Consider the following 25249-nt stretch of genomic DNA (forward strand, 5'->3'; position numbering starts at 1 on the left):
ACAGTTTTCCTGTACGTTTTGCTTCTGTGTTCCAACCTCTCTGTCTCCAGCAGGGATTTGACAGACGATCTCGGCTTTCTCCTGTAATTGTGCATCGTTATCACTAATTCACACAGACATCGTAGATTCTATGATTCTGTGTCTAGTGCCTAGGGATTCTTGATCTCGATCTCTCTCTGTGAATTCTTCCCACCCTTTCGGAGGATTTTTTTTTTTTTTAATACATGCAGAAATCTATTTTGCTCTTTTCTGTCATTTTTCAACATAAATCAGGGTGAAGGTGTCAAGAGGCTATTGTTTGAGGTATCACTAGACTGAAGATCAGATACAAAGAAAAACGCATGGGATTCTCATGCCCATTGTACAAGATTTACGCTGCTTCATGGTGGCCCTCTGCAGCCGTGCAGTGCAGTGCTTGGGGAGTGAACTGGGGCTCAGGAGAGCAGGGTTCGAGTCCCCGCTCAGCCATGGAGATCCCTCACTGCTTTTGGACCGGTCCTGACTCTCAGCCTGTCCTTGCCTCACACAGATGCTGTTGCGAGGATAAAGCGGAGAGGAGAAGGTTGTAAGTCACCTTGCAAGAGGAAGAAGCACTTGGTATACATGCAATATAATTATAATAATAAACATCCCCAGCAAAGACAAAAATGGAGCCCTAAATGCAAGTACAAATGTGGCAGTGAACAGGAGGGTTCGGCTTCAGGTGTCTTTGGAGCAATCACAGAGAACGCATTGTGCTTTGAAAGGGCCCCGCTCCAAGGGGATTTCAGAGAATTTGAAATTGGCCCCTGGAGCTGGGGAGAGCGCCCACGGCTGGTGGTGCTACAGCTGACCATAGAGGCTTCGTTGCAAAGGCTGGCTGTTAGACGGTGGGGTTGCTGAAGAGGGAGGCAGGTAAGGGGGAGTGAAGAAAGAGAAATGGGGGCAGGGAAAGGGAGAAGGAGAGGGGGTGGGGAGTGGGAGACAGGGAGGAATGTATGTGTGGGGGAGAAGAAAGAGGGGATGAAGCGGTGGTGTTCCTCCAGGCTTTTGTCTCTGATCCAGCCCAGTGCTGGCACGTGGGAGCAACGGGTATTCCCAGAGCCCTTGGTGGCAAAGAGGCTGTCCAGCACTGATGCAGCAGGCGCATAAAGCAAGGGGAAGACTGGTGGAGCTGTTGGGGGTGCCCAAAGACTCTTGGTCTCCAAGGGGGAGATGGGGATTCAAGGAGCAATGCCACAGCTCGGCTCCTGGAGGGTTCTTGTGCACCACCCAGAGGAAGAGCCATGACCTTGTGAGATGTGGTGAGCCTCCCACCTAGGGCGGCAGAGCTAGAGGTCTCCTGGCCAAGGAGAGGAGCCCGTATGGGCTTCTGTTCTGCTCTCCAGTCCCAGGGCGCCTGGGAGTGTTGTCTTGGTGCAACGCAGTGCCGTTCACTAGCCCTGTCCACTCCTCTACTCTCAGTGGTTTCATCAGGGAGAGTGAGGCCCTTGAACTCCAGCATCCTGCCCACCCCGGACCCACAGCCATACAAGCCTGTCCAAATGCTGACATCAGCTGCTGAGGTGTTGCTTTCTGTCCCACCGTCAACAACTACCAGGCAGGTGGGCACAAGCGGGAAGGCTTTTTCAGTGTGGACCCCATCCTGCCTTGGGAGATTTGCTTGACTTTGCCTCTTTGTGCATTGCAAAACCTGTTTTAAAGACCCTCTTGCTTATATGCAGAGGTTTAAAAAATAATGCTTGCATTACTGATGCTTGTTTCCTCCACCCCTTGTTTGTTTTTACGTAGTGCATTTAGGAGTTAATTCTAAGTTTGTTGAATAAACCACCTTGAGGAGGTTTTATGTCTTCAAGGGAGTTTATCAATATTTAAAATAAAGCACATGTTAAAGATGCCCCCAAACTTGACTCTGTCTGGTGGGAGGTCATTTTGGTCCATGGAAACCCCAATTGCATTTTGTTCTTCCAGATGTCCTCAAGCTGCCTGGGTCTCCTTTTAATGTGGCTGTTAAAAAAAGGGCGTGTTTTAAGCAAGTGGGATACACTAAATGCATCTACTTTCTGGGCAAAGGAGAAGCAGCACGGAATCAGAGAAGACTGTCGGGAGTAAAACATGCTAAAAGCTCCAAATTCTCTTGGAAGCCTTTTGCCTGCACCCCAAGGAGGTCTCCTGGCCTTGGGCCATGTCTTTTAAAGGTCACATCTTTTAACATGCCCAGATGGCGGGAGGGGGTATTTCTTCCTTCCCACAGGCCTGAATGTGTGCCTTGGAAGGAGGGTAAGGGGCCAGGTGCGGAAACCTGTGGACCCCCCAGCCAGTGTAGCGACAGATAGTGGGAACTGCTGGTGTTGTGAGAGGGCTGGCCAGCTACGGGGAATGCAACCCAGATGGCTAATGGCTTTGCCATGCTCCAGTTCTCCTTGCATCTGCAGGTCTGGCAGGTGACTTGCCAGCCCGCCTTCGGGTCTCTGGATGCTGCTTTTGATTGCCAGCACAGTCCAGAGCCAGGCCTTCCCCATCGACGACTTAGCAGGAGATGAGGCAGCTATTCCAGCATGCATCACCGAGACTTGGGTGGGCAAGCAGGGAAGAAGTAGCCTCTCCTAGTTATGTCCACCAGGGTAGTTGGTCCAGCACTGAAGAAGACCTGAGGGCCAGAAGGTGGGTGCTGCTCTGGTCTGTAGGAATCTCTTTCCCTCCAGACTCCCTGTCTGCCTGACTACTGGTCTGGAGAGCTTGTACTGGCTGATGAGCTGGAGGGACAGATTAGGGATTTCGTTGATGTATCACCCACCCCACCGCTCAAAAGGGTCTCTGTTGTGATGCTGATGTTCTCCCAGACTGTTGGTCTTGGGGACAGCAACATCCATGCTGAGAGCACCTTGTGAGACAGTGCGGCAGGTGGTGAGAGTACTGAGCTGGGGACCCAGGAGATGCGGGTTCTAGTCCCCCTTAGCCATGTTGTTGTGAGGATAACACAGAACTCTGTAACAAGGAACCTTGGTTTCCTTGCAAGAGGAAAGAAGTGGGATATAAAGGCAATGTAAGAATAATTTGGAGCTTCTCAGGATTTCGTGGACTCCCCGAAATTCATGGGACTTTCTTAAGATGTGCTTGGCTGGAAACATGGACCAAGGCAGACCCTGTGTGTGGTCATTCAGCCAGGCATGGGGAGAGCGATTTGAAGCTGGGGGCTTTGATTCAGTTCCTTGGCCATGGTCAGATCCCTCCCTCCCTGTTGAGATTTAGACTAACAAGGACCTCTCCCCTCCGTACGGTTAAAATGCTTCACCCCCAGAGGCCAATCTGGGTGGTTTCCTGAGGGTCCATGGGGGGTTTTCATTGACATGGCTGGCAGTTCTGTTGAATCCCTGGTTGGCCTCTGGAACAGAGAAATGACCCAGGTGGTTGAACCACTTGCTCCTGAGCACCCTTTCAGTGCAGCACATGCGCAGCTTCACGGTATGCCCTGGAGCTGAGAGTGATGAGGCAGCACAGGAGATGGCCTGGCCAGGGGAAGACTTCCTACTGAGTGCCGTCAAGCTGTGGTAAGGTAGGTATATTTAGGAGCAGTGAGGGTAGCAAAGAAACACCATCTCACTGCATCTATCCAATGCTCCATCTGCTGCCCAGAGGAACCCCTTAGGGTTATCTGGGGCCTATTACATGCTTGGCCCAAGGACAACTTAGACCCACTGGAGGCCTGCTTTAATGTACTTGCCAGGCACTTCTGGGATAACATTTTTTGCATCTGTCAGGACCTAGTCTCCAATTCTGCAGCAGATGCATCTGACAAGTATCCCAGAGCACAGCCTGATCTCATTTTCTTGGATGAGTTTCAGTCAGTGCAACCTGGGATGACAACAAAGAGCTTGGCCAGGTCCACAAAACCTTGTCCCTCCTGGATTTTTGTTCCTCTTGGTTTATAAAAAAAACTGCAGGGTGGAGAGAGCCGGCTGGGTCAGGGAGGTGAGCAACATCTCTCTACAAGAGGGAGTGGTCTTCTTCAAAGCGGTGGTGGTGAGGCCTCAAAGGCTGCCACAAAGAGGAAGGTCAAGATCTCTTCTTCCTGATGCCAGAGTGTGGGACATGGAACAATTAATTCAAGTTGTGACAACCCAGATTCAGGCTGGACATCAGGAAAAGCTTCCTCACTGTCAGAGCAATAGGACAGTGGAGCCAGCTGCCTGGAGAGGTGGCGGGCTCTCCCACACTGGAGACATTCAAGGGGAAACTGGACAGCCCTCTGAGTGGGATGGTGTAACTTGGTGTCCTGCAACAGCAGGGGCTTGGACCTGATGGCCTTCTTGGCCCCTTCCAGCTCTACTATTCTATGGTTCTATGATTCTAAGCCTTCTTTGGATCCAGGATACCCAAATAAAGCTGAAGTGAATGTTCTCTTCCTGGGCAAGGGCCTTGAGTGGATGGTGGCCAGCTAGCTCCAGGCACCCTGGGAGGCGTCTATTACCTGGCTCCGTTTCAGTCAGGAATTTGGCACAGGGATGGCTTGAGTCATCTTGCATAATGAGCTTTGCTGGGAGAGAGATGGGGGAGTGTGGGTCCATTGATACCCCTGGATCTCTTAGTGACCTTCAGTACCCTCAGCCATGGTATCCTTCTCTGAGTTAGGAGTGCAGGGCACTGCATTGCAGTGGTTCCGCCCCTACATGGATCGTGGCTGAGTTCAGTCCTCCCGCTGTAGCATTTCAGAGGGGAAAGGAAGGCAGAAGCACCTTCAGGATAGCTGTATTCTGGGAAGTCCTGTCTCCCCCCTTTCCCAGGAACACCCTCTTCCCCCTTTCTCCCACGTTGTTCCTGTGCCTTGGAGAAGCAACTGGCACAGTCCATTTCATGCTGGTCGCGAGGTGGGGAGAGGGGATGGAAGCTTTGATCTCCACCTCGGAGCTAGGAGCTCTTTTCCAGCCAGTGGAGCAGAGCCGTTCTTTGGATCTTTAAATCCAAAGCACTCAAGGGCCTGCTAGATGCTACAAGGATGTTTTTCCCATGTTTTGCTTTTTTTAAAACTATACTTGTTCTACCTGTTGTTGCCTCAATTTCCTTAACTTTATTTCAAAATAAAATTTCACGATGCTAATAAATACACTGCCAAGATGCACTCCAGAACAGCAACCGCCTGATGGGCCAAACAGGGAATAGAACTGTTTACTACACTTGAATTTTAGAAATGGAATTCATGGACACAGGAAAGGGGAGCAGTTGGAACCAGAAGAGCTGCTCATGGGGAGAGGGAGGTTAGCACTCCTCTAACTGCCTACCGCTCCAAGGAAAACCCAGGACTCCTCTGAAACCTTCTGCTGAACGATAGGAAAGGAGTACCTGTTTGTGCCAAGGTGGGCATGCCTATTCAGTCTGATAGTTTCTTCCTCCCTCCCTCCCTCCATGTGTGTGTGTGTGTGTGTGTGCGCATGTGCATGCGATTTTTATCAGCGCTGCAGCACTAGGTCTTTGGGGTGCAATCCATGCTGGCAAATTCATGTCCTGCACTTACCCAAAGCTCTAAAGCCAGCAAAGTGGCCGAGTCAAATGTTTAGTTAAGAGGAATGGTAACCTGAAAAGTTCCTTGTGGCTCCCTAGGATCAACAAACCCAGAATAAATTATGCAACATGTGAGAAATGGTGCCGATTTACTCAGCTGGGAGGACATCTACATGTCACCATTTTTCTTGACACAGAATTTGGCTTAGGGATATAGCTGTCAATTTTGGTTTCCCTTGGCTTTTCATCTTTGCAAAATTAAATTCAGTTTGTCCAAAGTCTGCAAGGAAACTCAAAAGCACTGTTGTATACATTTCTTCTAATCCATGCATTCCCTCGATATACATATTTTGCAAGTCACTTTCCTAATGTAAGGCATTTTCGATGCCTTGCAATACATGCATGGGTATGCATGCATTCCCTCCCCCCACTTTTTACTGGAAAGCTCCATTTCAAAATTCAGATCAGAGCAAAATCCAAAGGTTGACAGAATGTTGGTTCATATGTGCAGCTGGGGTGGTACATAAATTCATTTTAAAATAACAACAAAGCTCATTTCTCCCACCTCTAATTTGGATTGACTGGATGCAAACCTTTTTTTTTTAAAGCAGCAATCACTGCATGATTTGAGACCATCCATACAATCTGTTGACCTAGCTACTGACCCCAGCAGTGGGGCTGACGCATTCACACACAGTTTTCAAACTCAGGGGAAGATTTAGCAAAAAAAGTAGTTTGCACTTTCCTGGGAGCTGCATCTGAACAAGACGCTTAAAAGGCTGCTTTTTAAGATTAAAGTCAAGCATGAGCTTTGCTTTCAGCTGCCATAAAGGACCAACAGAATTAACTTCTGCCCTTCTGCTTTTCTGAAAATGTGCATGGAAATTGGAAAAAAAAGAAAGCAGGGGAAAAAAAGTCTATCAACTCCCCTCCGCCATGTCCTTGTGCCTTTGCTTCTAGGCCACTAACAAGTATCAAGCAAAGCATAATAACTGATGGACACATACACAAAATTATGTAAGAACCAGCAAAGCTCTGTAAGCCAAGTGATTATATAAAGCAGAGAAAGCCAAGACTTATTTAATTTCAATCCAGCCACAAGACTGGCCTCAGTGCACAGAGGCTGGGATTAGTCATTCTTGGGTAATGCCAGACACATTTGTATAGATCAGCTGCCTTTCCCTTATGATGTGACGTCACAAGGCTTTCTCTTTAATAAAAGGAATTGGAAGGACGACATTCAGAGTTGCATGCCAGAGTTCGTCTTTTCCTCTGCCTCCTCTGTCTTTTCCTCTGTTCTCCAACTGTTTGATCAAGTTTAAAATGTAGAGCTGCATGGAATTCTAAACTCATGTAAGACCCAGTTCCAAAGTTCTGCCGTCTACTTGTGTGACCAAGAGACAGGCTCTGGGTTAGGGACAGGCAAATACTGCATGTGTTTTGTCAACAACGGTTTGTCAGTTTCTCAGCTGCTCCCTTGAATTATTTGGATTTTTAGTTGAGTCAGTTTAGTACTGTCTGGGCAAAATGACATATTTTCGACCCTTCTCATTGGATCCTAAGGAAAATAAATGGCTTCTAGATCTTTTTTTCCAAAGGGAAATAAAATTTCAGTGAAATGTTATTGTGGGTGGGGTGCAGAGTTCCAATGTGTACCTTAGTTACAAGACGTGTGTACCTAGCAACACACGGGTATGAGAAGGCGTGCCACACAGGGGTGGGTCATGACCTTTTTTCCCCTGCAGTGAAGGGCAGCTCAAGAAACCCAGATTTGGGGTGGATGCCAGGAAGTACTTCCTGGTGGTTAAGGGTATGGAATGGGCTTCCACAGGAGATGGTGAAAGCCCCATTGGTGAGGGTGTTCTAGGACAGGCTGGACATGCACATGGTAGGCATGTCATGAGTGAAGCTGACTGGAGCCAAGGGCCAGACTAGATGACCCGGGAGGACCCTTCTGACTCATTGTTTCTTTCTATGTTTCCGTGTGTGTGTGCGTGTGCATTTTCATGTGTGAATGTTTCCACCAGGCTGCAACCTCCTTGGGTTTCCAGATTTCAGTTAAAGGCCAGAGAAAGTCATTGTGAGGTCACTCCTCACCTGTGTGGGACTTTTTCAGGTAGGAAAGAAGAGGCTTCAAAGTTTTACAGCAGGAAGAAACTCATGCACTGCACTGCCAACCATTTTGCAACTATAAAGTAAGCTCAAAAGCACTGCAAAAGGTTTTCTAAAGCAGCCTAAGGATGAGGCAGAAAAATGAAAGCCTCTTTCATTCCAGATGGAAAACTTTGGGGAAATCAGCAGTCAGGTTTTGATGGAGAACTGCCTTAGCACTGGCAAGGAAAACCAGAAGCTGATGAGGATCCCCAGGTTGTTCTTACGCCTTGGGGAAGCCTAGCGTATCCTGGATCAAGGAAGCAGAGCTCATCCATGTCACTGACCTATGCTGGACCAAGGGGAGTTGGTAGACCTTGGGAGGTACCTCCAGGCTGCCATTCTGGAAGACATTTCACCAGGTGAGTCTGGAGAATCAAGAGACTCAGTCCATGCCTCCACTCCCAGTGTGGCACAGACAGTGAGTTCTAGGTCAGCCACTGCTCTTGCTATGCAGTGAAAGTCTGGGGAGGGGGTGAATTTCATCCTTGCCTGCACAATGCCCCCTGGAGCTGGTGATGCTAATTTCCCATGAGCCCTTCAACCAGAAGGGCACCTGTGGGCACATGGTAAGATCCTTGATTTTCCTCCAACATCTGAAGTGTTTGCTTCTGACCCCCTGTGTGTGGGTATATCAAGTCCTAGCTTGCGGCAGAATTCTGGAGAGTGAGTGGAGTGGCTTGAGAGAGAGGGGTCAGCAGGGGACCAGTGCTGAGGGTGTGCTTGCTTGTTATTTAATTTCTATACCACCCAATAGCCAAAGCTCCATACTTCCTGGAGGTATGAGCTGAGGTGTGTGAGGTGAACGCCAGGAGCCAAAGGCTGAGAGCCGAAGGGCCGTTGCCCTGCACCTCTTCTCCTGTGGAGGAGACCAGCGGGCGTGATGCATCTTCCTTCCTCTTGCCACAGGGTAAGATTTTGAAATTAGGAGCTTGGTAGGTGGGTTGGTTTTCTTCCAATGAAGACATCCTCCCTGGCACCAGAACTTAACAAATTTAGGCTGGTGGCAAGTGCTCTGTTCCTGAGCAAGGTCCTTGAACAGGTGCGGCCAACCAACTCCAAGCATGCTTGGATGAGGCTATTCTGGACCCATTTCATTTGGGATCCAGGCCAGGGTTTAGCTTGGAAACAGCTTTGCCCACCCTAACTGATGGGCTACATTGGAAGAGAGACAGAGGAAGCGGGACTCTTGGATCTCCTGGAGGCTCTCAGTACCGTTGACCATGGTTTCTTTCTGAGGCAACCATCGGAGGTAGGAGTGGGGGCTACTGCATTGCAGCAGTTCTGCTCCTATTTGCAAGTCCAGCTGGATCCAGGAATATTGCTCAGCCCCTGGGATTCTGCACCACTGTGTTCTTCAAGGGTTGGTCTTATCCCCTATGCTATTCAGTATCTCCATGAGAGTGCTGAGTGGGGTCATCTGGAGATGTGGAGTGTGGTGCTGTCAGGATGCTGATGACATGCAGTTCTAGTTCTCCTTTTCACCTCCGTCAGGTGAGGGCATGGATGTGCTCCACCAAGGCCTGGTTGTGTCAATGGAGTAGACTCATTACAATGGCTGGCCAGGAAATGGAAGCTCAACCAGGACAAGACAGATATTGCCAGTGGGTGGTTACTCTGTCCAGATGGACGACGGAAGATGGTTGCACTCCCCCTGAAGATGCAGTTTTGTAGCTTGTGAGTCTTGCTGAGGCCATCCCAGGTACTTGAGAATTGGGTGAATCCCACCCCATGACATGGGATGCCTTCTACAGGCTTTGGCTGGGAGCCCCGCTACGTCCCTGATAGCCTGGTTCCATTGATCTATGCTCTTGTGATCGCCAGCTTAGACTACTGCAATCCGCTCTGTGTGAGGCTGTGCTTGAAAAAATCTCGGAAGCTGCAGCTAGTGCAAAATGCAGCAGCCAGAAGAATAACCAGAACCAGAAGGTCTGAGCATTTAAGAGCAGATCCGTCCTGCTTGAACTGCCTACCTTTCTGCTTTCAAGTCCGATTCAGGTGCTGGTTTTAACCTATAAAGACTACCTGGCTTGGGGCTGCAAGACCTGAAAGAATGCTCTTCCCAGCCTGAACCTACCTGGACACTACAATCCAGGTAGGTTTGTAGTGCTGAGGCAGTTCTCTGAGTGCCACCTCCAAGGGAGACTTAGACGGTGAGACAAAAGGAAGTCCTTCTCAGTGGTGGCCCCCAGTTATGGAATGATTTCCTCACTGAGACCACCCTGGTGCCAACACCGTCATCATTTGCTTTTCGGCGCCAGGTGAAGACCGTTTTATTGAAGCGGCATTTTAACTGTTAATATTATTTGATCTTATCTGGCCAGGGCGGCTTATTTTATATTGTATTTTTTGGATTTTTAATGTTTATACGTGTTGTAATTTATTTTATAATTGCCTTTATTTATTGTTTGTAAGCCGCCCCGAGGCTTCGGCGAATGGGGCGGCATAAAAATGTTTTAATAAATAAATAAATAAATAAATAAATAATCATTTTGGCACTGAATTTGAATTGCCTTGGATTCCCAGGCATTTAATAGTATATGATAGGGGCTGTTAGCTAGTTAGTTCTAGTTTTTTATTGAAATGGTTTGGTGTTTATATTGTTTCTAAATGTTCTAAACTTACATTTTATGCTGTATTCTGTTGCATTTGGATTTTATGCTGTTCTTTTAGTCATTTCATCTATATTTTATGAACTGCTCAGACGGCTCAGTTATTGGGAAGTACTGAAATGAAGAAATGAACTCTATTAGAAGAATCCTAAACGGAGGCTTGTTTAGGCTTCCAAACAGGAATGCTGCAAGATAACAAGACACTTTAAAGAAAGCAGGGAAATCTTGCAAAATGCCTATTCCAAACCTGCAGAGGCTTTAAAAAGGTTGCTGTGAAACAGCAAAATGTATTTGGCCCTTTCATGTCTCTTTCTCCTCTCCTCAAAAAAGGTAAAAGCAACCAGAGAGAGACATGGAACCGATGTGTGGACTAAAGCAGATGACATCCCGCTTCAATTCGATGGGATGTTTTGATGTTTGGTGAAAAATTAACAAACTGTATGTTTGGCATTCAAACCATTAGGAACAATTAAAAAAAGGAATGGAACTAAATGGAATAAATTTAGTGCAGAGATTGGTCAACATGACAGCCAAACTGTCAGAATTTGTTCAAATAATGTGTGTATGCATGAATATTGCCAGACAATTCAAAATTGCTGCATGGCAGATTATAACAGAACGTTTCTGGAACAAATAAACAAACCACCAGGCCTTTTGTGATCCAGTTATTGGGCATTGTTGAACAAAGTCCTTTCCCAGGGATGGACCATTACTTTCTAAAGCACGGAACTGGGACACACTCGGCCGGAAGCTCCAGGAAGTCATAGTTAGCCAGGGCAACCCGTACAATACTGGGCTAGATGATTGCAGGTGTGCTTTTGTGTAAAGCAACTTCCTGTGTTCAGATCCCTTCTTTAGGCAGAGGATCATTGACCGGCCCACTATAGGTTCAGTTACACAACCCAAAAGCTTTGTTCCGAGTGTTAAGGTGGAAGAATTACCTATAATCAAGGAAATGCATCCACCAGATATTTTTCCCAGATCACAGTCAGATGGAGGCCAGTCTTTGGTTGGGAAGGGCCTTAGCTCAAGAGGAGAAGGGGCAGATATGAGTAATTTTTCTATGTCCCTGCATTTGGAATGATGAACCCCATGCGGAGCAGATACAGTGTAGACGTAGAACAGTAAGTCCTAACCTCCTTTGGACGGGTGCTTTGGACTCACAGAGCTTTGCATCACTGAATTCATTTCTTGTGACACATACCTCGGCACATGGACCAGCATTCATTGGCATACAGAGGATATAAATATACTCTGCTCATTCCCACATCTCTGCATCATTATGGCTCCCAAATGCAAAAATCAAAATGTTGAGTTTTCTTTTGAAAATGGCACAGAAATGCTCAGGGGATGACAGTCCTTAATGCCCTCAGAGCAACCCTTCTGCCTTGCAAAACTCAATCTCATTTTAAAGTTTGGACTATACTAAAATAAAAAATAAAAATAATGGTTGCACTTTTTAAAGCCAACAACTTGGTGTGTGCATGAAGTGACAGTCTGTTGCCATAGAGAGAGAGAATCTGACAATGTAAGCAGAGAAATGGAATTTAGAGTTGGGAAGGAAGGAAGCAGAATGCTTGTTTAACCTGACAGCGCTTGACATTTTCCAAATGAGAGAAAGGGAAGCTAAATCAAAGGAATGGCAAGGAATGGGTGGGAGAAGGAAGTGGATTTCCTCCAGCTGTTGTGAGCTGCTGTTTGAGGGAGAAAAAGCAATATTCCACCAGGCACAGAATTTCAGCTGCTGAAGTAGCACTGGAGACCTGTTTCGGATAAGGCTGTGTGGGAAAGCAGTTTTTGTTCAGAGAGCATGTGAGCCTGTCCTGTTTAAAGCTCCTAACATGAGAGCGATCACAAGTGCACAGCTGCCAAAAAACGGTTGCAACTTGTCACCATGTGCTCAGGGTCATCCTCCTCCCAGTTTCAGGTTCAGTTTGCACAAATTTCCTCGGTTGACTGAATCAGCCCCACTTCAGTCTACGGAGAAAATTGGGGAGATCTGTGCCCACCTCCCGTTTGATCACTGTTTTCTGTTAATTCCTCCTTTGTGCAGAGGAAGGAGTGGCCGCAAAAGTGGTCAGGGGCTGGACCTTGGATGAACAGGGAGAGTAGATGCTGAACACTCAACCTGGAATCCTACCTTCCTTGAAAAATCCTTGGTCCCTCATCCCAAGTCCTTTGCAACCTGCTTCACAGGGGCTACACCCATTTTTGAAGGTCCACTAGCTAGTAATCTTCTCCCAGAGGTATCCTGCACTTTAAAGATTGTCCAGTGCAAGTATTCTGACCACTTCATGTGTACAGGTGTGAATATGCTTTTCAAATGGGTCATTTGCTGTAACGTGTATTATAAATATATACAGAGGCAAAACATGGCATGCATTTCATAAAGTCACAATTACAATTAAAACCTACAACCTCCTAGTCAAGCATACCCACCCTATTTTTCCATCATGAAATATTGTTGCATTTGTTAATGTCCAAGCCAAATTGATGTGTTCTATAAATAATAAATGACATCCGGAGTTGTTCAAATTGATGTTGTTTCCATCTCCCTTCCTGTAGTGACATACCATATCTCAGCAATCCATTCTTCTATAGAAGGAGTAATAAACAGGCTCCATTTGGCAGTGATAACCAATTTAACAATGCTAAAATGATTTCCCACCAATCCCGCATGTTTACTTTCAACAATATCTTTAGCATAATCAAGTAAAGCACATATGGGATTCACAGGAATGGGATAACCAATCATACAATGAGTATAAGTCATTTTTTCCCAGAACACTCTAATCCTTTTACAAGTCCACCATAAATGAAGAAAGACTGCATTACTTCCCCCACATTTCCAACAAGCACTGCTAATATTGGAATATATCCTTGGCTAATTTTGCAATGTCACACACCGACAATATAGTATTTTGTTTAAAAGATTTATTTTCGGTTGACACATGGGGAGAATTTAGGACCATTTAGGAAAATGTACATTTCACTGGTCTAAGGGGATTTTGATCTTTAACATCTTATCACATTTTAAGTCAAAATAATTTCTTTTATCATCGTCTTACATCTATGTGTCTGTGTAATCTAAGTCTAAATCTAAATCTGGATCCATATCTGGACTTTCACTCTGTTTCACACCTAAAATGGATCCAGGCCAAATCCCACTGTGTCAATCACACAATTCTGCTGTGCCAGAAACAAAATCAGCAGCATATCATTTCAACAGCCCCATTTTTATCCAGAAGCTGAAATCCCTTTGGAGAGCCAGCATTCTCCCTCTGGTTAAATTCCTTCTCAGACCCATCAACTGCTGACCGCAGTCTGTAGCAATGATAATATATTGGGTGAGTGGGCAGGTCGTCCCCACAGCACTGAGCAAGGCCACACGGGTGCTTCACCTACATGCCCTGGAAGTGGACCGGGGAGGACTTGCCTTCCCTGATCTGCTGGGGTCCTGCCCAAGTCCCACCCAGCACCTCCCACTGGTTCCCAGTAAGACTCCCCCTTTTCCGTAGATGCTTGTGTTCTCCAAGCTAGTCAGAGAGCTGCCTGGCAAAGCACCGCACTGCGGTGCCATCTGAAGAGCGGGAGGGAAGGTCTTCAGGAATCTGGGCTTCTCCGGGCTTCCTATCATATTGCATATCAATTTGATACTTCAAGCTTCTAGTTCTTATGTCTAGAGCTCTTCACATCTCTTCATTTTAACACACACACACTTTAGCCGAGCCTTTAAAAAACCCACAAAGACCATTCATTGGGCCATGGATTCACCACTAAGTTATTTCAGCAAACCCTTCTGTCGTTCCTCAGGGCCAGCTTGTTTCCTTAGCTTTCAGTAATGCATTGATACTGGGAGTTGTCTTAGCTCCCAGGTTGCACAAAAAGTTGTCCGAGGGAGTGTTTTCCTTGTGAAGTGTAGCTACGCAAGTGTCATAAGGATACGACAAGCATCCCACACACCCCTCGGTGTAGGCATGTCCCTTGCTTGCTTCCTTTCTAATCCCTGTTGTTTCCTTTCCTCTGTGCAAGCTAAGCCATAGCTGACCCCCCATCACCCCCTTTCACACTGCCTCCCAAGAGGTATCTTATGCTGGCAATGGCGGGCACAAAAGCTTGGGTGGTCCACTGTTCATCGTACTGGAAAGGGACTCGTAGGAGAACCAAGTTCTGGTCCCCACTTTGCTAAGAACCTCACAGGGTGACTGTGGGCTCATTTCAGGATGTGTCTGGAAGATGAATGACCCCCCATGTATAAGGAGAAAAGCAAAAGATCTGCCTACGGAACTGAACCCAGATTTCCTCCCTTGGCAGATCCAAGGCAGCAGACTGTTTCATTGCAAAAGCTCTGTATTCACCAAAGGATACCCTACGAATGCAACCCACACAGACTGTATCACACAGACCGGAGCAGTGAAGCCAGTCTGAACGACTACTTCCAGAAACCCTCCTTTAGAGTATGCCTGAGTTCAACCCCTTCTGAAGAGTCCACTTGGAAGCAAGCCTGCCTCCTTTGCCTATGCCTGTCCTCTCCTTGGCGCCCCCCTCCTTTCCTGATGCCATGTCATGGGGTCAAGAGCTGTACCAGGTCTGCCTGAGTGAAGGGTCAACATTCCACCTGGTGTGTGTGTTTCGAAGCTTGTCGGACTGGATGGCCCAGGAGGCCCCTTCTGACTTGCTCTGTTTCTCTTCCAATAATTGCTGAAGTGACTGTCTTGTTTGCGGGGGACACCTAGCTCTTAACAGTGGGGCCCATGAATGCAGTTTGCTCTCCAGGAACTTGTACTCTGGCCTCCACAAAGCGGACCAGAGTCTGGGGAGCAGAATTCAATGGATTCTCAACCCCGGACAGATTCCTTCCACATGCTCAATGAGGAATATCTGATTTTAGCCCAACTTTAACCTCCATGTGTTAATTTATCATATGTTGGCTGTAGAGCTGGGGGAGAAATCTTCCTTGGCACATTTTTCATGTGACCTCAACAGCTCATGTACACCTCTGGAGCCAACTGGCAAGCTGAGACACAGTTACATCCTGATACCCAAACCTTTCCAAGCCTGGCAATACATTTCTTGAATGGAGGTGCAACAAAAATTTGTATGTTGCAGATATGTATATATGCATGCATTTAATTTCTATTACACCCAATAGTAGAAGTTTTCTATTAGTGAGAAATGTCCTCAAAATCTGAGAATGTCACACACAAAACTGTAGTGCATCCCTGAAAAGTAATTGTGGAGAAAAATGCACCTTATAAAATGCACACAATTCATTCAGAAAAATATGCACAATAAATAGGAATTTCTGTGCAGACTTTTAGAAACAGCTGCTCACAAATGTATGCAAATAGGATGGAAAGGGCTTAATTCTGAAAATCTGACAGTTTCTGCAAGACCACATCTGTCAGAGCTATTTAGCCTTAATTGGAAGTTTTAAAAAGGTAAGAAAGAGCTTTTCAACATGTGTTAGCTTCCTATTTAGAGTATACCCCCATCTCTTTCTCTGATGACAAAATTCCTCCCTCCATCTCTATCTCTGTGTTCTCTGCTTCATTTACACCTGAACTTTCCTCTCACACCTGCGTTGGATGCTCTGTTTTCTCACTTGTTTTATGATGACCGTAACTCTAATCTGCTGCAAAAGCCACACTGGTTGTGGGGCGTGTGTGACTCTGCTTTTAAATCGGAAGGATAGCATTTCAATGCTCTTAATATGTCTGGAGATACCTAATTTGGAGAGTACTAGCTGTGCCCTGTGGGATTTACCTGGGGAACATGGCCGCAGGTTACAGATTTGTTCACAAGACATATCCGGCAGTGAAGCACTCCTTGGAGCACTGAAAGCCCATCGCGGGGCTGGTGGCTGCATTCCTTTAATATGCTCCCTGTGGCATTTTCCTGCAGGAAGCAGGTGAGTGCACTTTCTGAAGTCACTCTGCTGCTTGTTCTTGCCTCGCTTATGCCCTCTGGACTTCTTTCGGAGGGCAGGACAGGTGGGGCTGGTCATTCTAGCAACCACATCTCTCACCTAAGTTGACCTGCCGTGTTCCCCTAGATCAGGAGTGGTGAATTTGTTCTTTTGAGGGTCTCTTTACTTTGGGGACAATGTGGCAGGGATTGTGTGGAACTGGTGAGCAGGGTCAGACTCAGTGGTGGTGAGAGGGAAGCTCCTGAACCTTTCTTGCTATTCCTTCCACCTTTCCATTCGCTTTCTGCTCCCTTCTCCCGGCTTGCCCTGTGGGCCGTCGGGGAAGGACCAATTGCTCTTTTTATTGTAAATTTTTTTTGTGCATTGCAAAAATTAAAACAAAACCCTAACCCATACCATGAAGACAAATAAAACATTGCAGGGTTTCTTTGTGGAATGGGGAGAGATAAGATTTAGAGAGATCCATACCAGTAGTTACATATCCCTATGTATTAATATATAAGGAAACATACTACAATTTCTAAAACAAGTATGCATAAAGTTAACACAGATATCCATATTTGTAAATTGTTCCTAAAGCCCACCTGCTCAAAAATCTCAAGTTTTATCAAATTCTCATCCCATTGCGTTATAGCGTGTGTCTGTTTAACTTTCCAATGTTGTAATATCAGGCTCTTGGCGATCAAAAGGGCAGAGAAAATCCATTTATGTTGACTGGGCATTAAATCCCAAGAGATGGGTAGGTAGTTCAAATGGACACATGTATCATTGCCTATGAAAGAACCTTCCATCACAATCTTTGTCTGAATTATTATGTTCCCCCCAAAATGAAGCTGCCACTGGGCATGGGACCGATTCTGCTTGACAAAAGTCTGAACTAATTACTCACAGGAATCCAGCTAAGAACTGTGAAGTTACCTGTCCCTGCCCTGGGTTTGCCACTGCCTACCTTAGTTACCTTGACATGTTAGTTAGTTAGTTCCAGTAGTAACTCCAGCAAGGGCTGGCTGGTTCCTGAAATTCATTCCTACCATCTGACAAAGAGCAGGAAGGCTGTTGACCACGACGTCAGTGAAACTTCTTATCCACTGCAGTCTTTCCTTGGAGCCTTAGAAAAGCTACCCACAGGGCTCCATGGTGGTGAGCCGATTTGGGGGATGGGGTTCAGCACTCTGGATAGCTCCTACAAAGCTTAAAATGAAAGCTGCAGTGGCTGAGGAGCCCCATAGGAGCACTCAGGTGCAACCTCCCCCCCCCCCCAGACAAAGGCGTTGTACCACTCTCAGGATGCTGCTAAAGCACCTTCTGTGCATGGAGAAGGCCCGGTGAGCCCCACCAGCTGCAACTAGGCATGCCAAAGACCTCTGCAATGGACTCAAATGATTAGGCATTTTTAAGACTCCCACCCATGTTCTTTCATGGGCTAAGTTTTCATGACTCGGGTTGATTCCACTGATTTTAAAAATCCTCACAGTTATGTAAGCTTAATAGTAGAAAATACAAACTCTGACATAAACTACATTTCTCTCGGCTTAGGCTAAAGCATGAAAATGGGCATTTGGGGGAGATTTGTGTATCTTGCGGGAAGCTGCACATTTTGGGGAGTTTTCAGATTTGCACAGTACCCAAGTACATCAGTGAATACATGATGGACACAAGCTGCTGACGATCTGCAGATGCAACGGATTTTACAATCTCTGTGCATCTCAGCTGCAGTTCTGCTGGTCACGGCTGAGATCATTGAGCCTCTTGGAGCAATGGTCTGACATGGCAGCCATCATCTTCTGGGCTTCTGGGTGTCAAAACAATCACACAACTTGTACTGCAAGGATGATGGACGTGTGTTGTGGGGGAGGCAGTGACTGGGAGCAACACGGCCTCCTTCTCCAGTTTCCACAGGAGGAAGGAGCATAACGGATTGGCCTCCGGTAAATGCCCTGATCCAACGGAGGGATGTACAGATCAGTGAAAGGGGAGCATGCTGAGGTTCTACCACACAGCGCATTCCCTAAGAGACCTGGAGCTTTGTTCTGCTTTTTCTGTTCACTTGAAAATGTGTGCACATTCACGTAAGAGGAATATTTGAAGGCCCCGGTGCTAGAATGGTTAGGGCATTGGACTGGGACTTGGAAATTCCCATGTTTCCGTCCCCACTCAGCCAGGGAGTTCACTGGCTGACTTTGGGCCAGGCATGGACTCTCGGCCTAACCTACCTCACAGGTTGTTGTTGTGAAGAAAAAATGGAGAGGAGAATTATGTACATCAGCTTTGGTGGGGAAAGGCAGGCTATACATATAGCAAATAAATGGGGTGATGTGAATCAGAACTGCTGTGCAGGGGAAGGGAGAGTTCATTCTCCCCCTCCCCACTCAGACCTCCCCCTCCCCCGAACACACACACACAAATGCATCAGTTAGCGAGAATTAGTGCCCATGGGGCATCTTACTGTCACTGTAGGAGATGACTGCACGAGGAGGGGATGTGGCTGGGAGGAAAAGGGTTAACCCTCCCCTCTCTCCACATGCTGCAGCCCTGCTCGGGGCCCTCCAGATATAGATAAGAGGCTGGACATAAATGCAACATGATAACAACAGCTACAACATCACTTTCATGCACATTTTCCCAAATGTACACATCAATTGTGTGCATTTTTTGAAGTGTGTGAATCTCCCCACATGCTTTTCCAGCACCTGCAATTCTGAAGACATTTTTCGTTGGCCAACCTGAGCTCAGAGCTTTTGGGAGAGTGGCAGTGTTTTTTTGGTGGGGAGAACAGACCATGCGGGACCTGACAGGGCATTGACTTAGATGGACCAACGAGCGACTGATTTCTTGCTGGAAAGACCATCTGCTCTTCATCCCAAGCACAGGACCAGGTTCCTTCCCCCTGAAGATGGGGCTCAGCCTTCAGAGCTGCTCACGGAAATTAGAATTTCTACCTTGACCACATGCATGCTTTTAAAAGAGGGCACACTCGCTAACAGCCCTGAGGGTGATGATGTGAGCTGATGAGTGTGAATTTGCTCTTCCAGTTGTGCAAAGCAGAGTCCACCCTACCTTGATTTTGGAGCAGGGTGCTGCTTGCTCCATCTCTCTGGCTTCTGCTCAGCCCACCCCAGGCCCTGGGTATGTGAGTACCCTGAGAATGCAACTTTGCTCCCCATGGATCTGCAGGTATTTACTTGCATGTACACGCATGCCGCTGTGTGTGCATATGCACATGCACTTTGCATGTGTCCGAATCCCACCATCCCACACTGAACTGGGGCTTGGGGGGCAGTTTAGGAGGTGTCTGAATTACGCCTCCTGGACAGACCACATCTGAGGCGGAGCACTCCTGGAGGTTTAGGATTCCGAAGAACAAGGAGAGTTGGACAGGGTGTCTCTGAGAAGAGATCCATTTCCCCCAAGGCTCTGCATATCAGGGAAAGCTCATGGTGGGAAGAGGAGGTGGAAAAAGAGGGAGTGGAGGTTTGGGGTGGGTGGCTTTGCTGTTGATTGAACATTAAGGGCTTGACCGGGGCTCTCCAATCCCAGGAATTCCTCTTGCGCTCCGTGTGCAGTGCAATTTCTCCATCCCATGAGCAAAGGGATTTGATTCGGCTTCTGCAACCTGGTGATGTGCAGCCCATCTGGATGTTACCCAGTCCTTCCTCTGCTTTGAATGCTGCAGACCCAGCGTCTACCCTTGTCCAGCTGCGCTTTCTGTGCTTTTGGTGCCAGTTGAGCACCAAGGAACCCAAGACTGTAAACCACATTTGAGTCATCCTACCTTGTCTTTCTGAAATTTTGCAAGATGCCTCTGGGACATATGCAGTTTTTACTGAGGGGGAAACCACTGGGCATAACCTCACCCTTATTTCTTTATTGACGGTATTTTGATTAGACAAGCTCTCAGAACTGTGCACAGAATATACTTTACAGTATCACATAACAATCTGAAAACAAATTTAAAACAATCTTGCCTGTCATAAAACCATAAACATAAAACAAGCCCCCTGGATCTATTTATCTGGAACTTGAGATGTTTGTCACTTTCACCCAGTTCTGCTTAGAAAGAAAAAAAATTTCCAGCAGTTCCCCTAAATATATATATATATAGATCTCTGTCTGTCTGTCTCTCTCTCTCTCTCTCTCAAGGAAGGAAGGAAGGAAGGAAGGAAGGAAGGAAGGAAGGAAGGAAGGAAGGACCCAACTCTTCCCACCTGTTTGCCCGAGCTTTGGGAGGGACAGCCTCTTCAAAAAGGACTCTAATGCCTCAAAATGTCATTCTATTCTGCCAAATACATAAAATGGTGAATGAAGAAAGAGCATTATTATTATTATTTTAACAGAGAAGGGAAACATGAGGAGATGAGAAGGTAAGAAAGGAAAACAAAATCCGCTACTGCTAGCAATCATGATGAATGAGTGTTCCAAGTCAACCAAAATGGCAAGTGAGGAAGAACTGAAGGAATGGGTGGGTAGCCCTAAAATATATTGACCCTGAAGGTGTGGGAGGGTTCCCCACCAAAATTTGCTCAACTGTAGATAGAAACCTCCTGAAGTTAGGCTCCACGAGCCCCCAACACCCACCAATATGTCTGATGCTCAGAGACCACAAAGAAGAATTTGGAATTCTAAACTCAGATTTCAATTTGGAGCCAAGTTTTGGCCTGTTTTCCAAATCCTTAGATCAAGGCTCAGACTGAATCTTGTGGTCAGTACACACCTTTCTGAAATACCATTTAATTATGTAGTGTTTGCCTTTTGAAACAGCAACTGCTGTTTCCGGTTAGTTTGGGCTTTGCTTTTTGTTTTGCAGTTGGTTAAAAGTGAAGCTGCTTGCCTGACACTGCTATCGATTCAAACTTTCCTTGCACTTAAATTCATGGCTCAGTAAACTTGTATGGCACAAGCAAGCTTGCTCTGGATTTTTCCAGTCATTCACCACATCCAAATATTTTTCTCCATCTGTAGGTTTCATCCAGGAGTCCATTCAGGCACAGATTTTCAGTGGGCCACAATGCTCACAGTTAGCTCTGAGGACTAGCTCCATTTTTTCCCAATTAGCTCCAAGAATTTGTGTGCAACGATTTTATGAACAGCACCTACCTATTGTGTGCATGATTCCTACCTATCTGCTCCTCTACTACCCAGTAAGGTGCATTTGCTGAGAAAATCATTTGCGCTTAAGAACATATACTCTGTGAGGTGCAGATGCATCATCTTGATCCACACTGATTGATTGATTGGATTTCCAGCCTGCCCCATTAGTCTCCGGGCATCTCAAGAAGCCAGAGGCCTCCTTGAACGGTGCAATTCAAGGAGGCAAGTCCCATTGTGTTCAAGTAAGCAGATGAAGAATGAAGCTTTGCCTTTAAGACAGTGATGTCCATAAACCTAGGAGGGGGTTCTGTGCCTATTCACTTCCAAGTAAACATATCTACAATTAAGGGGTAAGGCTGCAATTGCATGTTTAGTTGCGTAGGAAAAACAAAAACGCTATTGAGCTCAATGGAATTCACTTCTAAGTAAACACACATAGCAAACATTCATAGCAATAGGTGAATGCTGCATTTCTATACACAGGTTCAGTTCTAAACACAGGCTTTTCTGAAGTACACACCCTAAAGAATCAGGAAAATGAGCAAGTGAAACTAAGTTCTGGAGAGAGACATTCTATGAAGATATTTCTCCTTAAACTACTCCGTCAGTTTCTTGATTTTTCAGTTAAATCACTCTTTCTTGCCAGCTCTAATTGGCAGAAGAGATGATGACGGCAATTAAAAAATAGCAAAAAGCTTAGAATCTGTGCCTCCTATAATTTTTCTTTCTTTCTAAAAGGGATACATGATATATGTGTATATGCAACATCAAAAAGGTTTGGGATCTTTTGCATACCTGAACTGGTCAACATAAACTGGTCCTTATAAGTAGGACAATTCTGTATATGACTATCCTGTGCAAGCTCGGAAAAACTACACACGATAGAACTGGATGCAGCATTCAGTTTCTTGTGGACCTCATTGTTGTTTTAAAGCAAGTTTCTAGCCCCTGTTGCTGGGAAGGAATTCTTGCAATTCCTGGTTAAAAAGTGCAAGAATTCCAATCTGATTAAGATTTCTAGATGTCAGAGAAGATGGAGTGACATGCTTTGCACAATTCCCTGCCTCCTTAGCAGTAGGAATAATTTAGGGAGACAAACTAATGTAAAGCAAGAGAACTCAAAGACATTGGTCTGATTGGTGTAATTTGCTCGGTTTGCTGAGTTCAGCTTTGAACTTTATTTCTTCAGTGCAGAGAACACTCAGCCCTGTTTATAACCTGACCTTTAGGACCATTTCACACATTATATGGCGAAAAAGTAGGGAATAAAGGCTAAGCCCAACTCACTACTTCTGCAGTTGTCCCTGAATGGTCCACACACGTGTAAATATGACCTGTTTTGTGCATGCCACATTTCTCCAGTGTGCACTTAAGATGAAACATCTTCAGCCCTTCCTCTGAAGAAGATCATCCTGTGTGAAACAGCCTTCAAGCAAATCCAAGCAGCTCTCTCCGCACAGTTCAGCATGCTTGCTTCGGTCTTTTGGGAGCGGCGTCACGCAACGACTCCAAACTGTAGCGCAACACGAGGAGTCGAGCATGCGCTAGAGAGAAGCTGTCATCTGCTGTGTGACAGAGGAAAGCTTATGGCTTTATAGGAAAATGAGCGTCTGCTTGCTATATTTTTCTCCTCTTTTTTTCTAAGTCACTAATCTCTGATCTCTAGGTATTAAACATAGCCAGGGCTGGGTGCAGTTTAGACAGCTGCCAGCAACAACACAAAGCAAAACAGGCACAGGGACTGACCTGGATGACGACCTTAAGTGTGGAAGCCTCCACGATCTGGGTGCAGATCAGCGAGGTCGGGTCCTCGGGGGCCTTGTACACCTCCCCCATGGTCATGATCATCGGAATGGCCAGCAGGAAGGAGGCAACCCAGATGCAGCTGATGAATTTTTTGGTCCTGCTTCGGGACATGATGCTCTTGGCTTTGAAGGGGTGGCAGATGGCCATGTACCTCTCGACGCTGAGGCTGGCGATGTTGAGAGCCGTGGCGTAGGTGCAGGCATCCCTCAAGAAGTAATAGCCCTTGCAGATGTCATTTCCGAACGCCCAGGGGTGGTGCACCCAGATGAAGTTGTACAGTTCAATGGGCATGCAGAGGAGGAAAATCAGCAGGTCGGAGAACGCCAGGCTGGCCAGGTGGTAATGCACGGTGCTCTGCAGGTTCTGCAGGGACTTCTTCCGCACCAGGGTGTAGGCGGTGATGGAGTTGCCGATGGTCCCCACCAAGAACAGCACCAAGTAGATGACCGTGACCATGACTTTGGAGTAGATGTCCGTGTTGACGTCGAGGTCCTCCTCGTTGGGCACCCGGGACCCCAGTGTGGAATTGCTGGAGAGGTTCCCGGGGGTAGGCACGGCATCGCTGGTGGGCTGCATGTGGAACTGCCCCAAGAGGAATCCCGGCTGGTGCAGCGAAGAAGTTGTGTTCAGGCGCATGCCGTGGCCGTCTTCCGAGCAGCAGGGCAGGTGCTCCGGAGTTCCGCTGAGGACGTCCTGGCAAAGGTGCTCCGACCCGGAGTGTGGCAGCCTCGGAGGAAGGCTCAGCCTGGCGGAGGGAGGCGGCGGTCTTTGCAGAGGCGTGACGGGCACGTTGCTGCCAGCGAGGCGAGGACCAGGCTGCCACTACAAGCCCGAGCTGGAAACTTGTCTCGCTTTAAAGCGACGGGGAGGAGGCGCTTGCTGACAAGCCGCTCTTTCCCTCCTTGCACGGCAGAGGGGATCGGAAGAGCCGTTCTCGGCAGGCTGGCGCGGAAACCGCTCCGAGGAGGCAGACGGCGGTTTCTCGTCGTGAGCGCTGCTCGAGGCAGCGAGCATCTCCCGTGCCTTCCCCTGTAATGCCCCCCTCTCGGCCCGGCTGGCTGTTTGTGCGTGCCTCCTCCTCCTCCTCCTCCTCCTGCATTCTCCAGATGTGAATAGCGCTAATGTGGTTTAGCAGGACAGTAATCTCTCCCCTCCCCCTCCCCTCTCTCTTATTCCCAGGATGAGCAACAGAAAGCAAAAGAGAACCGGCCGTTCTCCCGGCCATCCTATGTCTGTCTTCAAGTTCCTGAATTTTTACATAAGACGGATTTGACTTTATCCCCCCCCCCCCCGCCAGTGTTTGCACGGTTTTTGAAGACGTGCGTACTGCAAAGAATTAGATGCATTCGTGCAGTAGATCTTGAGATTGGGCAGCGTTGTGGCTAGGAAGGGTCCCCCAAAGGGTCAAGGAGTGGGAGGATGTAAGGTTGCATCCCAACCTTGTTTTTGGGGTTGTTTTGGATACAACCCAAACAACCCAACCCCTTGAAAATGCAGTGGGTTCCCCCCACCCACAGCAACACTCATTATCTGGTGGATGACTATGTTGGGGCACGGAAGGGATCCCCCCCTCCCTCAGCTAGTGCAATTTAGGGATTAAAAGACTGAATTCTACACCCAGAAGTCTTAAGTGCAAATCTTGCACCTGCCAACTCACTAAATGCCCTGAGACAAGTCTCTCTTGTTTCCATCTGGACTCACACAGGTGCATCTCCTGCTTTGTTTTCAGGGTCCCTGAAATGGCACGAGCCCTTTGAACGCCTGGATCAAAACCGCAGATGGTGTTTCTTTGCTCAGATCTGCAAAGCGATTCTGGATGCTTGTGTGTCTTGGCTCACTTGCCTGAGTGCGGCAATGGCTTAGGTCTTCTCCCCACCTCCTTGCCTTGTTGGCTTGACCTGTATTCTGGGTTCTGGAAATGGAGTGACCTTCCAGAACCAGAAAACCCCCTGGACTATCTGAGCCCATGTGCAAGCCAAAGCCCATGTTCCACTGGGGTCAACTGAGGTGCCTCCTCTGATCTCTGGAGAGCCCTCAAAGGGCACCCCACTGTCTCAGGTGGCAGCTGTGGCCAAGGTCCCTTTCCTGCTCCACTTCTCTCCCCTTCCTCTATTCCACCCCCTCTTGTGCCTTTGGGTTTCATGCACCTGGCAGGAGAAACGAGAGGAGGGAGGAGAGAGATGTC

At 47.2% G+C, this 25249-nt stretch overlaps 1 protein-coding gene across 1 annotated transcript in view; it reads right to left on the reverse strand.

Annotated features, from left to right (window-relative positions):
* The window catches only part of NTSR1 (neurotensin receptor 1), a 111275-nt gene extending 87575 nt beyond the window's left edge, over window positions 1–23700 (reverse strand). Inside the window, exon 1 of the mRNA XM_044455763.1 lies at window positions 23005–23700. Within this exon, the coding sequence (XP_044311698.1) occupies window positions 23005–23700 (696 nt within the window). The remainder of the gene's footprint in view (window positions 1–23004) is intronic.
* Window positions 23701–25249: the final 1549 nt, after the last annotated feature.

This window comes from Varanus komodoensis, unplaced genomic scaffold (genome assembly GCF_004798865.1).
Source record: "Varanus komodoensis strain SLA01 unplaced genomic scaffold, ASM479886v1 scaffold8, whole genome shotgun sequence".
NCBI lineage: Eukaryota > Metazoa > Chordata > Lepidosauria > Squamata > Varanidae > Varanus > Varanus komodoensis.